General features: G+C 41.3%; 1 protein-coding gene across 5 annotated transcripts in view; it reads right to left on the bottom strand.

The window, feature by feature from the left end:
* Positions 1–14534, bottom strand: part of TRIO (trio Rho guanine nucleotide exchange factor) — a 501384-nt gene extending 486850 nt beyond the window's left edge. For 3 of the 5 annotated variants that reach the window (XM_021008648.2, XM_021008649.2, XM_021008653.2), the window contains exon 1: positions 14304–14534. In XM_021008648.2, the coding sequence (XP_020864307.1) occupies positions 14304–14490 (187 nt within the window). In that variant the 5' untranslated portion in view covers positions 14491–14534. Of the gene's footprint in view, positions 1–11036; positions 11239–14303 lie in introns of those variants that run through there. The other 2 variants (XM_021008651.2, XM_021008652.2) reach the window with 1 other exon arrangement.
* Positions 14535–16115: the final 1581 nt, after the last annotated feature.

Here is a 16115-nt window from a genome sequence, read left to right as displayed (position 1 = left end):
ATGAGTGGTAGGCATGGATGCCTCACGCAACGTCCAATTTTCCTTCCACTGTACCTGGATCCCTTACAATCATCATCATCATTTAAAGATTAAAAAGTGATGTATACCTGGGGAAAAACAAAACTAAACAAAACATATGGGCTGGTCTTGTACAGAGCAAAGGATAACTAGGCCCCATGAAATGTCAAGGGGGCTAGAGGAGGCATATAAAAGGTTCTTCTCGATTTTTTTCTATTTGTTTGGTTAGTTGGTTTTCATAGGATGACATGGTCGAAAGTCATACAAAGTGAAAAGCTTAAGGTGGACTGTGGTCTGCCCATTGGGAAGAACACTCACCATCTTGTCCACAACATCTTGTATCTGCCCCTTTTCTCTATCCACACAAGCTCTGGTGCTCATCACTATCCTCATTTGAGCAAGTAGGTGGTGAAGTGGATAGAGTACCTGAGTTCAAATCTGATCTCAGATATGTATTAGCTGTGTGACCCTGGGCAAGTCATTTTACCTCTGCTTGCCTCCTTTTGTTTTCATCTATAAAATGGGGTTAATAATAGCACCTACCTCCCAGGGTTGTTGTGAGAGCCAAATAAGATAATAATTGCAAGGCACTTAACATTTTGCCCGGCACATAGTAAGTGCTATATGAATGTTAGCTGCTATTCTTATTCTTATTATTGTCAGCAGCAGCATCACTTCTCACCTAGACTACTGAAATAGTCTTCTAATTTACTTCACCCCTTCAAGTCTTTCCCCACTCTAATACATCCTCTAAACAACTGTCAGGCTGATTTTCCAAAAGTCGAAGTCTAACCATGTCATTCTCCTCAATAAAACACTGACTCTAAAATCAAATATGAACTCGTCTGGCATTTAAAACCTTTCACAACTTGGTCCTAAACTACCTTGCCAATTTAATTATATATTACTTTCCTTCCCATATTTGACATCCAGTGAAACCTGGTCTTCCTGTTGCTCAAATATGGCAGTCAACTTGCCGTCCCTCTTTGCTTTTGCACTGGCTATCCCCTATGCCTAGAATGCACACCACAGATTCTTCAGGATCCTTCAAGATTCACCTCATGTGCTATATTATACATGAGGACTTTCCTGGTTTCAACAGTTTACAGTGCTGCTCTGCATCAATCATCTTGTATCTGTTTCACATATACTTATGTATATAGTGCGTCATATAAGTCTTAGGGTAGTTTTAAGTTATTAAACCCCAAAACTACTCTAAGACTTGGGACTAAACACATACGTGTGTGTACATATTTGCACATATACAAACATACACATATATGGACATATATTATGTGTATATGTGTGTGTCTGCCAATAGAACATAAGCTCTTTGAACTTGTGACCACTGAGTTGAGTGCCTTTGAGTTACACTTTCAAATACAAATTTGTTAGTAAATCCTGATGGATTCACAGATCTAAAATAAGAATTGATAAGTAAGGGTCACTGTAAAAACAGAAGAGTATTTTTAGTCAAAAGTAAAATGTATACTGTCAATAAGTTTGTATGTGTTGGTTTTCTATGTTTATTGGTATCTTGAAAAATATTCTGGTTTGGTGTTTTCTTTTCCAGGCAGAGCAAGCACTTTGATCAACCTATATTTTTAATATGTTGATAAATTAGCAAATGTTTATTTGCATCCTGTGTGATATATAAATAAGAAAAACCTATTTAGTAAGAAATTAAACAAGCTGACACATTGGATAAATCCTTTCAAAGGAATAAACTGTTTCACTTAATGAAACCAGAGTTTTTTCCCTTCCAACTAGAAGTAATTTTATTATCCATCTAGGCCTTCTTCAGGAAAAAAACTTTTAACATTTGTTATCCAGTTCTTTGGTAGGTTCTGAAATTTATTTTCACCACTTAAAATATTCTCTTGGTGCAAATTTCTTAAAAGTCATTTTGAAAGTTCTTTATTTTTTCATTGTTTAATATTTCTCCTTTAATAAAATAAATCTAAGAGAAAAAAGAATAGAAGCTCTTTGAAAGCGAGGTTAGGTTCACTTTTGTCTCTGTATCCCCAGGGTCTAGCACAGTAATTGGGATTTAAGGGCACTTAGTAAATGTTGATTGATTGATACTACTATATCACAGATCCACCAAACTGAAGATATTACCTCAACAAATCCCACACAATTATTTAGAAACCAGATCATTGTTGTAAGTATCCTAGAGAAAATTAACTAAGTTAATGCTAGTATTTTAGAAATCCACAATGAAATCCTTCATTTGAACCACTCACCATAAGGAAATTGTCCTTGTTAAGGATAACATAACAGTGCAATTTGGTTAACTGAACTGATATACAGAGGAAAAGAATTGGGAAAAAAAAATGCCATCATATTAACACAGTCTTAATTTCTAGGACCCATAAGAAACTAGGACAACCTCAAATGAGATTGAATGTAAGGAAGCAATTCTAAAACAAAAATAATTAATTCATCTGTCACCATGATGCTCTACTTATTTAAAGCAGTCATAGTCCTTTTTATAATGTACATTAACAGTAGTGAGGGTTAGCGAAAATTCTTCAGGACATTTTTATGTGTGAAGAATTTTTAAAAATTCTATTAGAAAAGATGTTATAAAATATTTCAATTATTTAGTTGCTAAAATGCCAAATACAGCTTCAACCTCAAAGTCTCTTATTAAGAGAGTCTGTTGAAATGTACATGTTTATGCCACTATTCCAGTCAAGCAAAACCTTTTTTCTAAACAGTTGCATACAATTTCAAAATAGCTGCCAAAGCTATTATACATTTTACCTTAAACATCTGGAAAGTTAAATAAATTAACCTAAAGGAAAATAAACTTTGAAAAAATTTATATCTTCAGAGTTTTACACATCCAGCAATTAAAGTACAAACTAAGTGTGTATATAAGAGAGCAGGCAAATCAGAATAATTTAAACTTCCCAAAGTAAATATCACTTCTTTACTGAATACATCTCTCTCCATAGTTTGTGAATGTCACTGTGACCATTAAACTAAGGGCTAACTATAAACAACAGTGTATCAATTTTACATATACACTGCACATTTCATGATCAATTTCTATCCCATCTTCCTTCACAAAAATGTGCACAACTGTGCAATGACACTCAATATTTTAAGCATGGTAAGTATGCACATCACTCACATGAATTCAATGACATAAAAACAGATTTTAAATGAGACTATGACATTACCATCCCTTTATTCACTTAGACTCAAATCACCTCTTCTCAAGAATCTCACAATTTTATGATTCTTAACAACTTTTCCAAGATACAAATATTATTCCTCTAAGAAAAAAATGTATATTGAGGAAACTCCAAACCTCACCACCAACCCCCCCAAAAAAATTCCCAAGTGCTACACTTTCAAATATGAATTTTTCCCAAAGTCCAAATGATTACATTTGTGTTTAGGGTTAGTCATATTGCTTTAAGTCAAGTTTGAAACAGTATATTTTAAGGCTTATGCATTCATCCTCAAAACAGGAGATAAACTAGGCACCCAGAAAGTCAATTTTGTTCCCTCAGAAGATGAAGAAACCAAAAAGAGAAAAGATCTAGTGAGTATCTGATCTCTGCCTACCTACTTTCAAAGGTCCACCACCTGACAAAAGAAAAAAAAATTATTCTGCTTAGGTACAAAAGGCAAAAAGTAAGACTAAAGGTCAAAGGTCTGGTGTTAAAAGGAGAGAAGTTTCAGCTCTACATAAGAACTTTCCAGCCATCAATTCAATGATTTAATTAAAAAAAGAATTGATTAAGCTACTCCAATATACTATTATATTCTACTGTGCTAGCCACAAGGGAGACAATGAATGTAAGTCAAATAGACCCCAGTCTCTAAGGTAGCTTAAGTTCTTCTGGGGAGAAAGGGATGGGACAAGCAACATAACACAATTAAATATAAAGCATATATAAAGTAATTTCTGAGAGGAGAGGAATAGAGCACTAACAATTGGGGAGAACAACAAAGGCTTCCTAGAGGAGGTGTCACCTGATCTTAGACAAGAAGGGAACTGTCCAACAATGAAACAGGCTGTCTTTTAAAGTGCTAAATTCCCAATTGCCAAGAGTGTTCAGACTGAGGATAGGTTAATTTTCAGAATTGCTGTAGAAAGAATTTTTGCATGGTATAAGTGATTGGATTAGATGACTTCTGAAGGCCTTTCCAACTCTAAATTCTAGGACAAAATGACCTCATATCACCACTAGTACAAGCCCTATGATCAGAATTCATCTATCACTTTAGCCACACTTGAGGCTATCAGATTCAGTATTATTTTGCTCTGCAGTCCACTTAGAATAAATAGAAAAACAACCAAAGAAAATACACTGTATACATTTTTCTTCATCTAAAAAAAAACATGTTAAAATGTTTGCAAACAACAAAAATGAGTATTAAAGGTGCACTGCCCTTGCCAGGCTACATAACCAAAGTGCCTCTCTTTCAACCCTGAAGCAAGAGTAAAGCAGGGTTCCTTAGGGCAGATCTATAAGGACCATTATAATGCATGCCCCACATGGACAGCTGGTCCTCCCAAGAAAAGAATGCTTAATGGGAAAAACTATATTAATTTATAACTGCACTTCATGGAAATATATGCTGCCAGAAAAATAAAGCATGGTTCATTCACCTAGTCACAGCCTATGCAAAGTAATCTGCATCTAGAAACCAATCTCACAGACTCAAATCTTCAAGAGTAAGGCTGTTTCTGGCAATGTAGGTTCCAGAAATTTACTAATTTACAACCAAACAAGGCAGAACTTTGCTCAACACAAATCTTTCTTCTAACATACATTCTCTACTATCCTTATTAATTGGAGGGGAGCACAGGCCTGAATAATCAAAACAAACAGTTAGCCAAAACTAAGTTATGCTATATTAAAAGTCACAGAATCATTTAGCCAGCAGAGTAGGCTTTGAAATGTGTATTTATACTTAGATTTGAATATGTTTATCTCATCTGAAAAATCACTTCTATTCAAATAATGATTTGTGAAGACCACCCTAATGTTGAGAAACTGTTTATTTCCCTCATCTTGTCCATTCCATTTAACTCCATTCTAAAACTATTTTACGAATGCTTTTTTTATTTTCAGGTTAATATACAGTTTACATTCTCTCAAACCTTCTTAAAGGGACAGTGATTATGAGTTTAGGTTTCAAAGAACTCAGCATGCACATTTTGGAGGCAATAATGCTATGAGATTAAAAAGAAATGCAAAAAAAGTATTTTTAGTAGACAATAACTTCAGAATAAGCTTAAGAATAAGATTATCCATAATTAAAAATGAACTATACTTAAGACTATTGATCACCTTTAAAAACTGGAAAACTCCACTGGAAAACTTTATTCTGTTACCTTAGTTTCTATTTAACTAATATCATGAGTGAAATAAAATCTGTAGCTATTAGATGCTGTGTTGAGTAGGAAGTCAGTAGTAGAGGATATTACTAAAAGGGTAGAGTGAATTGTTGGGCCTAAATACCTAGCATTTATATAGCACTTAATCCCCAAAACAATCCTGGGAGGTGGGTGCTAAGGTCTATCCACTGTGTCCTGTAGCTGTGTCCAAGTCAAAATCAAAGAAGTTAAGAATCAGGATGGTTCACTACTTTATTGAAGATTCTTAAAAAAGGGGGGGGGAGAAATTAGAGAAAAACAGAAGATTATAGAAAGGAATTGTCCTCCTTTCTCCTTTCTCCACTTCTCAAATGTCACCTCCTCCATGAGGCCTTCTTATTAGTAATACTCCTTTCCTTGGATCTTGCATTGTACTTGATTTCCACCTCTCATATACCTATGTATTATTATGTATTATAAGTATTTTGTGTCATATCTCCCTATTAGATTGTGTGTCTCCTTTTTTCCCCAGTGTTTAACATAGTATTCTGCTCACAACAAATATCTGACATTTTTTTTCTCTCTCAGCTTTTTGTTTTTCCTTCCTCTTCAGAAAAATAGCCTATAGTGCTACTCCCTCCTATCAAAATGTTCAGGACAATATATGCTAGCCATTATTCTTTCTCCTGCCCTAAGTAAGCTACTGTTTGAAGAACTCTTTATTCAGACTCAATCCCCTTTATTTCTTCATAAAACAACTCTAGTTTAATAGGTTATGAGATAGAAGCAAGGCAAACAGTAGAAAATTAAGTCCTAGAATCAGGCAACAAGCATTCATTGAAAACTAAAATACTGGGCTGTTCTTTGACAAAGATGACACTACTGATCTATCTGTAACTGCTAGGATATGAACCCTGTGTCAGTTGTACAAAAATGACTGGTGTGCTAAGCCCTACCATCTTCAAAAACTGGGAAATTTACTGGATTTGGACTCAAGAGGGATTGAGTTCAAATACTGACTCTGACCCCGACTACCTGTGTGACTGTTAGCAACTGACCAGCTTTATATCTCTGAGCCTCAGTTTCCACATGCATAAGATGAATGGTTTGGAGTAGACATGGTCTCTTGTCCTTTCATGCAATTTTCTAACTTTGCAATGTTCTAATTAAAGAATTTACCCATCCCAGTCAGCCTGGTTTATCAAGGTTCAGTCTGATAGAAGATGTGCACCCCAAAGAATGCTCTTCTTGGTCAAACCTAGAAATGGTAGTGTATCTTTCAAACTGATTTGTGTTTTCTATTACATAGAAAATCACTTATACTTAATGTCTGTGATTCTAAAAAGTGTCTCATAAAAGCAATTAACTATAATAAATAAAAAACTAATTTATTATACCACCTCTTAATGAAGGACGTTTATTTTGGTATTTTAATTTGGGGGGGGAAAGGTTTATTCCCATTAACAGAAGGGACTTTACTAGGCAATAAAGTGTGGCTACTGATCAGGAATTTGATTATTTTCTGAAGTTCTGCCAATGGTAACAAATAAAATCCCATTTTCTGAGTGTAAAACTTGCAAATATAGCACAATAAGAGAAATGACCAGTTCACGTATGAAATTAAAATATATCTCTCACTATCAGAAACAGTGAAATAATTCATTAATAAGTTTGAAAGTATCTTCTGATTTATAGTGAATTATAATGCATGATACAGAACATATTTTGTTTTCTACCACATATTCTTTGTTACCACTATCTTATCAAATCATATACTTTATTTTGTATGTAACTATTGACATCAAAAGCTTTCATTTTAATATCTGCAGATAGTTAAATTGCATGATGGGGTCAGGGAGAGAATAAGCATTTATACAGGTCTCACTACATGCCAGGCACTTTGCTAAGTGTTTTACAAATATTATCTCATCCAGTAGAAGCAGAATAATGTCCTATGTCAATAGAACAGTTTAAAAGGTCTCAAGTTCCCTTCAATGAGCACTAAGTCACTCTAGTTTGATTTCTTAAAAGTCATTTATAGAATTATTTTTAGATAATACTTCCCTTTTCTTTAAATTGAGTGCAATTGTGCCACCTCAATAAAATAAGACAGCTTGCCCTATCAAAATACATTTCCTTTAGCCTCCTCATACCCTTCTTAAAATATTGAGGTTAACAAAGAAATGTTAATTTTTTTCCCCCATAAAATACACAGATTTAGTTAGGTCATTCACAATGACAATTCAGAGAAAGAAAAGAAATCACCCTCCTAACAAAAGATGACAGGTTAAACATGTTAATAAGTTTGGCAAGTTTGAGGTTGACTATACAAATAGTGTTAAAAGCACAAATATGGATAAAAGTGCCATTCTCATGATAAGTTGAAAGGAAAAGCACAAAATTAATAATTTTTCAAAAAGTCAAAAAGTCAATTTCCACTAAGAATTCTGTGAGACTTTGCCATATTTTGTTCTTGTTTGGAAAGATGGGGGCCATAACCAAGTGACCAGACCATGAATCAATGGGGAGAGAAATGTGCTACAGTGACCCAGTGACATTTCAGGACTGACACAAAACCTTTCTCTGTTCTCTCTTTTGATGCCAACCTAAAAACATATTAGCAGGTTAAAAATAATACATTTACGTAAGCACATCGCCCTTTTTAAGTCCTGTATGCTTAAATAGTAGGTCATGAAAAACTGATTTATTACCACAAGAATAAATCACAAAAATAGATTGGCGATAAAAATTATGAGTCCCAATGGAGTTCAGAACTAATGGAAGCAAATTATTGGATAGAAGAGGTAGTGTAGTATAGTGGGAAAAGCACTAGCCTATAGGAGGCTTCAGATTTGGGTTCTAATATTGGTTCTACTACCAACTAGCAACATAACTTTGGACAAATCATTTAACCTTTCTGGAATATCAGTTTCTTCATCTGAAAAAATGAGAAGATCAGACTAAAAGTATTTTTCAGCTGTTAACAGTCTATGGACTACTCTGACACCCACCTTGTTTATTTATGTGTTCGCTTTGTTCTTTGTGCGCTTATTTTTTTCCCTTAACATTTAATGCCACAAAGCTCGAGATACATATATATATGCATGTATATGTGTATATATGTATATACATATATAAGTATATACATACACACACACATATACGTATGTGTGTATATTATATGCTCAAAAATAATTCTTAGGTGGTTTTTTCATTGCCAGTAAAGTTCAATTGTTCCTTGATCTTCAATCATAAAATATTCCTCTATACATTGGCATACTAAAATGAAGGCATAGGCACAAGTGCCCCCCAAAAAACACCCAAAAACCAACAACAACAAAAGTACTATACTGGTGGCATAAACTCTGCCCTGACCAAAGCACAGAAGTCATCATTTCTTTGAATTCTTGTCTATTAAAAAAAAGTCTGGACCATTGCCTGGAGTTCAGGAACCAAGGTGAGGGGATGGTGGGTAAAATAATACAAGGAGAAAGAGAGGGCATAAAAAGTATGGATGAGTAAGAGGCAGAGATCACTAAGCGGGTAAAAGCCCCTATGCTAGAAGGTGGAATGTAACCTTGAAATTACTATTTCAAGTCTATGTGTTTTCACAGCTAGCAATTTGAAATGTTGAGCCTTGAAGACATTAAAAAACACACACACAAACATATACACCATACAATTACCCCCACCACCACCATCTCCAAGAATCTATTCTGCCCAATTAGGTGTTTGTTTCTGTCTATGAAAGGCACTTCAGAAACCAGATGACAATTCGTTAGTCAATATACCTGGAATGCAAGAACATTTGCTTAGACAACTTGAATCTCCTAATTACCTGCCTCCATCACATTTTTTTTTAAGGCAAATGGGGTTAAATGACTTGCCCAGGGTCACACAGCTAGTAAGTGTCAAGTGTTTGGTCTGAGGCTGGATTTGAACTCAGGTACTCCTGACTTCAGGGCTGGTACTCTATCCACTGCACCACCTAGCTGCCCCCCCATCACATTTGTTCTTTAAGAAACCTTCCAGTTCTAAATCCTATGATCCTATGATCTTCATGGCAGACTTAGATTCACCTCATTTGCCCTCCCACCAAAAAAGCCAACTTCCCTCTAATTCCCCCTAGTCATCCTAACACTAACTGACTGGACCCTCTTGACTCTGCCTGATATCACTCCTGTAGATGCTAGACCAAGAGATCTAGGTCACTGGTTCAGAGTTAAGACTTATCTTTACTAAGAAAAAAGAGCAAAGAAGCCTCAATGATGTAGAATCGCACTGGAACAGGGTAACAGCTTCCTACTTGTAATCCAAACCTACTTTGGCTCCTGGACCCAAGTCAGACACCTAGTCCCCAGAGGAATGCAGAAAGCATGCAAATGTGTTGAGTATCTGGTTCAGCTCAGGGATTGGATTCAACAACAACAACAACAACAAAAAGACAAAACTGCAAAGAAAGAGGCAGAACAAGAAACCTTAATATGAATCATATTGTCTTCGGGTCATCTAGATACTGCTTTTATGGATTACTCAGACCAAATCAATTGGTCTCCTTACTATCTACAGTAGAGTTGTAGCCTTTCCTTGATAGCACCAAAACTTCATCTTTAGGTCATAAAAGAATTTCTAATGGAGAACAATTAAATACTGCACACAGAGTCTGTTCTGTGACAGGTGGCAGTGGTGGGGTAAGAAAGGCAGGACAGAATTTGACTTATTTAGGGGAGTGGTGAGAAGTGAAACATTTTCTGATCTAAAGGAAATATTACATTAGCTGAATAAAAATTATAATGATTCTTCTGTACATTTCCCCTAACCTTCAGCATGCAAGACCCTGCTTTCAACTTAACCTGTAAGGTCAGAAGGGATAAAATCAGGGATGAAATCAAACCCAATTTGACACTGAAAAGTCAGCAAATACTCTAAAAACTGCCCTACTGGAATGAATCAAACAATTCTGCCTTTGAAGGAGAGAAAAAGAAGGCACACTTGCCATATATCTACTGTATCTGTATCTGCAGCTTCTACAGTAGATAGAACTTCTGTCTCTGATTATCTTTCTGGAACTACTGAAGAAACCAATAAATTGCTCCCTGTGACCCAGATTACTAAACTGATTTCACCAAATCTCTTGGGATTTGCTTTTGAAAGGCAACTGAGAAATATCAGTCAATTCCTTTCCCTTCCCCCCCCTCCCCAAAGCCATCTGCCTCTTGAGACTAGGAGTCCCTTTCTGGCTCAAAGCAAAGCCCCCAGTTCTTGCCTCCTGCCATTTGGCTGTTCGCATCGAAGGGGTTCCCCTCTCTCTCAGTCTGGTGAGCTCAGTCCCACACCAGCATCAAGCCACCATCCCTTCTTCATCAAATCTCATCTCTTTAACAACCTTTCCTTGAAAAGGCACCCCTTGTATAACTGCCCTTGCCTTCTTTCCTGTGGTCCGTTGGGACCAATTCAATCATCACCTCCAGCCACTGGCGGCGATTTCTTCCTTAAACACAAGTCGTCATCAGAATCTTCCCCCCCCAACACACACAGACACACAGACACACAGACACACACAGACACACACAGACACACACACACACACACACACACACATACACACACACACACATCCCCAATTGAGGAGAGGGAGGCAAAAGCCTGGTGATACGGACATAGCGATACCGACCTAGCCCGCCCGGTTCCCCTTCTTCGGGTTTCCAGCGGTGAGTCTGCATTTTCGTGGCCTCCTCTCCGCTTTGAAACAACGCATCCAGAGCGAGAGCTGACGAGCAGAGCTTCTGCTGCCTCTGCTGCCGCTACCCTCGCGGTCCCCTCCTCCTCCTCTTCCTCCTCCTCCTCTTCCTCTTTGGGAGAGTGCGTGAGCGGCTGGGGATTGAGAGGGAGTGGAGCTGCTGGGAGCAACGGGAGGAGAAGGAGGGGCTGCCAGGGCCAGGCTCGCGCGGGATCTGGGGAGGAGTGGGAAGGAGGAGGAGCGGGGTGCAGAGGGAGGGGGGCGGTAGTCACATCGAGCGCCTCAGCCCCTGTTGCTTGCTGCTGCTGTTGCTGCTGCAGCTGCTGCGGTGGCATAGGGGAACCCCCACCCCCACCCCCGGTGGCGCTGCGCAGAGGGTTCCAGGGCGTTGGGGGCACTGGAGAATCCACCCGCTCTGCTTCGTAGTGTCTCTCCAAGCAACATGCAGTCTTCCCGGTCTTCCACCGCCCCCCACCCCCCACATCAAGCAGGGGGAGGATCCAATCTCAGGCAGTCTGTCCCACTCTCAGGCAGCCTGTTTCCCCACAGCAAGCGGTCCAATGCCTAAGGGATCCAGGCAGCTCGCGCCTGCTCGAGGTGAGCAGCTGTTCCCTCTCTCCCTCCCGTCACCAGGACAAGGAGAGTCCCAAGAGAAGGGCCTGCTGTAAGAGTGAGGGTTGCATTTTCATGCCGGCAGGAGCCTGTCAAATGTTACCCTTCTAAAAATCTACCACGATTATACGTGACTCAGTAGCGACATCGGCCTCTCCATTGATTCTTAGGAAAATCCACAGAAGAATTTTGCCACCGTTATGTTGACATTTTAAAAGCTATCATTTTTCAGTCTCCCTTTTCCACCTTTACTTTAAGATGTTCAATAGGCCTGCAATAGTATTAGCAACCCCTTGTCTCTAGTTCCAGGTTCTATCCTTGACTAGTCCATACCTTTCTTTCCTCTCTCTAACCCATGCAGACATTTATAAAACAAGGAGAACAACAAAAACTACGAGTACAGGACAGTTTTAGTCCAGACTGACTCTCAGTTTTATTCTTCCATTTTGACTGGTAAAAGTCATATAAAGGGATTGAAAAAAGCACACTTTCCAGAAAGCTATTTAAATGTTAAGACGGTAAAAGGTAGTGCCACCCCCACATAGGCTCCTTACATAATTTATATCGAATATAATCATAATCATATGTGCAAAGTAATATGATACACATTGAATATGCAAATATTTTTAAGGAATTTTTTTTAAAGCTCTGAACTTGGAGTTACAGAAAGGACTTCAGTTTGAATCCAGTTTAGCTTCTTTCTATGTATGATCATAGGCAAACCACTTATCCTCTCTGGGCCTCAATTTCCTTTTCTGTAAAATCAGGGCAGATGATATACCAGATGACCTCTAAAGTTCCTTCTAGCTCTAATAGTTTGATCCTCAAATTCCAGTTTGACTTTTAGGACATGATATATCTTTCCCTCTCACCTTCCCCAATAGTGACAGCCATGATAAAATGGAAAAAGGACTTATCTGGGAACCAGGAAACCTGAATTTTAATCCTAGCTTTGTCAGTAACTTTCTGTGGGGCTTTAGGCAGGTCACTTAAAGTTTCTGAGTCTTCACTGCCTCACTGATAACAATAGGGTTTGAACAAAGTGATTTTCTAAGGTCTCTTCTAGTTTTATTAGGGGTTTACTCATCACATGATTACTCATAGAGGGTCTTCTTTGGAGTCTTCAGATTCAAAATAGGGCTTGGGTATGCTTTAGAGTGGACATCAGGACTAACTCAGATCTTTGCTGTTCTCTGGACCATGCACGACTCCATACCAGATTACCACTTCTCTTAGTCCCCTCCCCTTCCTATCAACTTTGCCCCAGTCCAGACTACTCAGTATGAAGGCCTCTGGGAGGATGTGGGTTAGGGAAAAATTCTCTCACATATTGGCCTGAGAGCTGTTCCAGCTTCCAGTGACATGTGTGTTCACTGCCTGCCAAGTGAGCCATCAGTGTTCCACTAGATAATCAGTGGAGTCACTACTTCCTCTAGATGACACATGCTAAATTTCTAAAATCACTCCCTTTTCTTTAGTAAGGAAAAGGCAAGACAAAAATATTCCAAATGTCAGCTTTGTGCTATCTCTCTTTAAAAATGCATTATTATCCTACTTTGATAAAAGGACTTCCCATTTTGAAAGAAGGTGACAAAATCAAACTTGGAAACCTAAATCCAGTAAAAGGATCACTGTTATCAATGATCAGTGGTAACTCATTAGCCCCCCTAGGGGGGCTAATGGCAGTATGGGAGAAAAGAAAGATTTTTTTAAAAATTTGGTTAGCAATAGTCAAAGAGATTTACAAACAGTAATGACGGCTTTGCTCCCTACTTGCTCCATGCCAAGCATACTTGATAGGCGTTATTCTTCTTCAAAATACCCCCTCAAATCTTATTTCAACAGACAGGCAAAATGTACAGATGGCCCCCTTTACCTGACAGAGAAAGAAGAGAAAGAAGAGAGGAGAAAAAAGAGAAGAGAGAGAAAATATGAGAAAAGAGAAAGGAGAGAGAGGGAGAGAAAAGACAGGGAAAGAGAGAGGGAGAGGGGGAGAAAGAGACAGAGAGACAGAGACAGAGAGACAGCGAGAGACAGAGAGAGATTGAGAATGAGAGAATCTTATTGAGAGCTACTGGGAAACCGGCATGTTTCCCTACCCTCGCTACCAGAAAAAGGGAGGGGGGGTGTGGAGCTCGCTTAAGGAAAGATCACATCATCACCTTGGGGGAGGAGGGGGTGGCTCCTAGAGTGGCAACGTGTGTGCAGCACATCAATGCATTCTACTAGAGGAGAGCCACTCGGGGGACACCTACACCCATCCAAAGAGGGAGTGGGAGGGGAGAAAAGAATGGGGGCCGCCTCTTAGGCACCGGCAAGATAAGAAATCTTCAATTCAGATTTCTCACTCCAGCCAGTCCCAAAGCTGCCAATCACGACCTTAGCTTCTTCCAAGATTTTGGTCCGGCCTCCCCACCCCATACACATACATATCTGGCCACTTCATACCCTTTTCTCTGTTCGTCTGGGCAATCTCCTCCCTACATAAACGCCACCCCCCCCCAACCCGGCAGCACTCTAGTTGTTCTGGTTCCTTCAGTGGCCTTAGATTCCCCAGATCCTTAATTCCGGGGTGGCAAGTTCACTCACCAGATCTGAAAAACGCGGTGATGTCGGCCAAGTCCTTGGCTGCCTCCTCGGCCCCTTCACCTGCATTGCCTCCGCCGCCGGCGCTCGTGCTGGTGCTGGTGGTGGCAGCGGCCGAGGAAGAGGAGGAGGTGGCGGAGGCGGCGGCGGCGGCGGCGGTAGGGTTAGTGCTGCTGCCGCTGCCGCTCATGGCTGCGGTGGCGGCTCCTCCGGGCAAGACCCCTCCTTCCCTACCGCCCCTCTCCACCTCCTCCTCCTCCTCCTCCTCCTCCACCTCCACCTCCTCCTCCTTCTTCTCCTCCTCCTCCTCCCCCCAGCGAGCTCGTCTCGGGGTCCGGGAAGGAAGGTCCGCCCGCGCGAGGTCTGCTCTTCCAGTCCCTGCTTTGGCTCCCGGCTTCCCCTGGCCGAAGCCGCTGCGGCAGGGACAACAGCGATCCGCGGCAGCTCAGCGCTGCTCTCCCGGGGCCGGAGGAAGAGAAGAACCCGACGAAGCGGCGGCCGGCTGGACAGCCGGCTGCAGAAAGAAGGAGCAGGAGCCCGGGCTGGTGCTAGCGGCGGCGGCGGCGGCGGCGGCGGCTGCGGCTGCTGCTCCCCACAATGAACACACGGACATACAAGTGTATTCCGATGAAGGGCACGTAGCTCGCTGGAAGGAGAAGCCAGCAAGCACTGCCCGCCCGCCCGCCTGCCTCCCTCCGAAGGGCCGGCTGAGGACCGGCAGGGGCTCAGAGGCGCCCGTGGGGAGGAGGCGGCAGATCCAGACACACAATTGCAGAGGGGGAGGGGAAAAGGGGGTGGGGAAAGGTGCACCGAGAGAGGGGAGGGGAGGGGTAGGGAAGGGAAGGGGTGCAATCCGTGCAGCAGGAAGGGGGAAGGGGGGGAAGGAGGAATTTGCCGCTTCTTCAGGAATCAGGAACCCCAGTGGTGGCTGCTATCCTCCATCTTGATTTCAAATAGGGGAAGAAGGAGGGGGAGGGGGGACCACAGTCGAGAGAACAAGGGTAAAAGGAAAAGGGAGAGAAGGGAAAGGAAAAGGGGGGAAAAGGTGGGGAGGGAGGGCTTCGGGAATTTCCGGCGAAGATCGTCTAGGAACCCGAGCTTGGACTCGGCTGTAGGAGGGGCCGAGCCGAGTCCAGGGGGAGGAGGTGGAGCCTGACTCCAGAGAGGTGGGGCGCAGCTCTCGCTCTAGCTGCAGTCTTTAGTGGGGGTCAGAGGCGCGTAGCTGAGGTGCCCCCCGGCTCCGAGCGGGAAGCCAGGGAGACACGCGCAAAGCCCAGCGGGTGTCCAAATTTGGGGCTGGGATCAACTTCCTCCACTAGTGGGAGGTGGAGTGTTGGGGTGTCAAGTTCAGGGGGGTAAGAGCCCAGATGGCAAAGAGCGTAAGTAATATGGGAGGTGGGGGGGGTCCTCTAGTCCTAGGGCAGACCACTCCTGCCCCCGTGAGGACTGAATAAAAGTGGCTTTTTTCCCCCGGTTGGTGGAACCCTGCAGAATAGATCCCCTTTCCTCTAACCACCCCACCACCACCATCACCACCAACAACACCCTTTTACAGCCAGAGGTGGAGTCAGATCACAGACTTCCCATCCTCTCCCATTCCTTCTTCACACACACCCACATCTGCTAAGTAGAGGAGAAGTTAATAAGGAAGGTAGGGAGGTTCTCGGGAAAGGGGGGAGGTGGACAGTCTGTCTCCCTGTAAAAGAAGTCTGTGTCAATGGCGTCAGTGTCAATCAACAAATGTTACTATACTAGGTGACAGCAGGAGAGGGAAGAGTGAAGTAAGGGGGCAGGGAAAGTTTCAAGTTGCAGAGA

Source organism: Phascolarctos cinereus, unplaced genomic scaffold (genome assembly GCF_003287225.1).
Source record: "Phascolarctos cinereus isolate Bilbo 61053 unplaced genomic scaffold, phaCin_HiC Scaffold_4;HRSCAF=312, whole genome shotgun sequence".
In the NCBI taxonomy this organism is placed as follows: Eukaryota; Metazoa; Chordata; class Mammalia; order Diprotodontia; family Phascolarctidae; genus Phascolarctos; species Phascolarctos cinereus.
The sequence above is the reverse complement of the archived record's forward strand: the minus strand, read 5'-3'. Positions and strand labels throughout refer to the sequence as shown.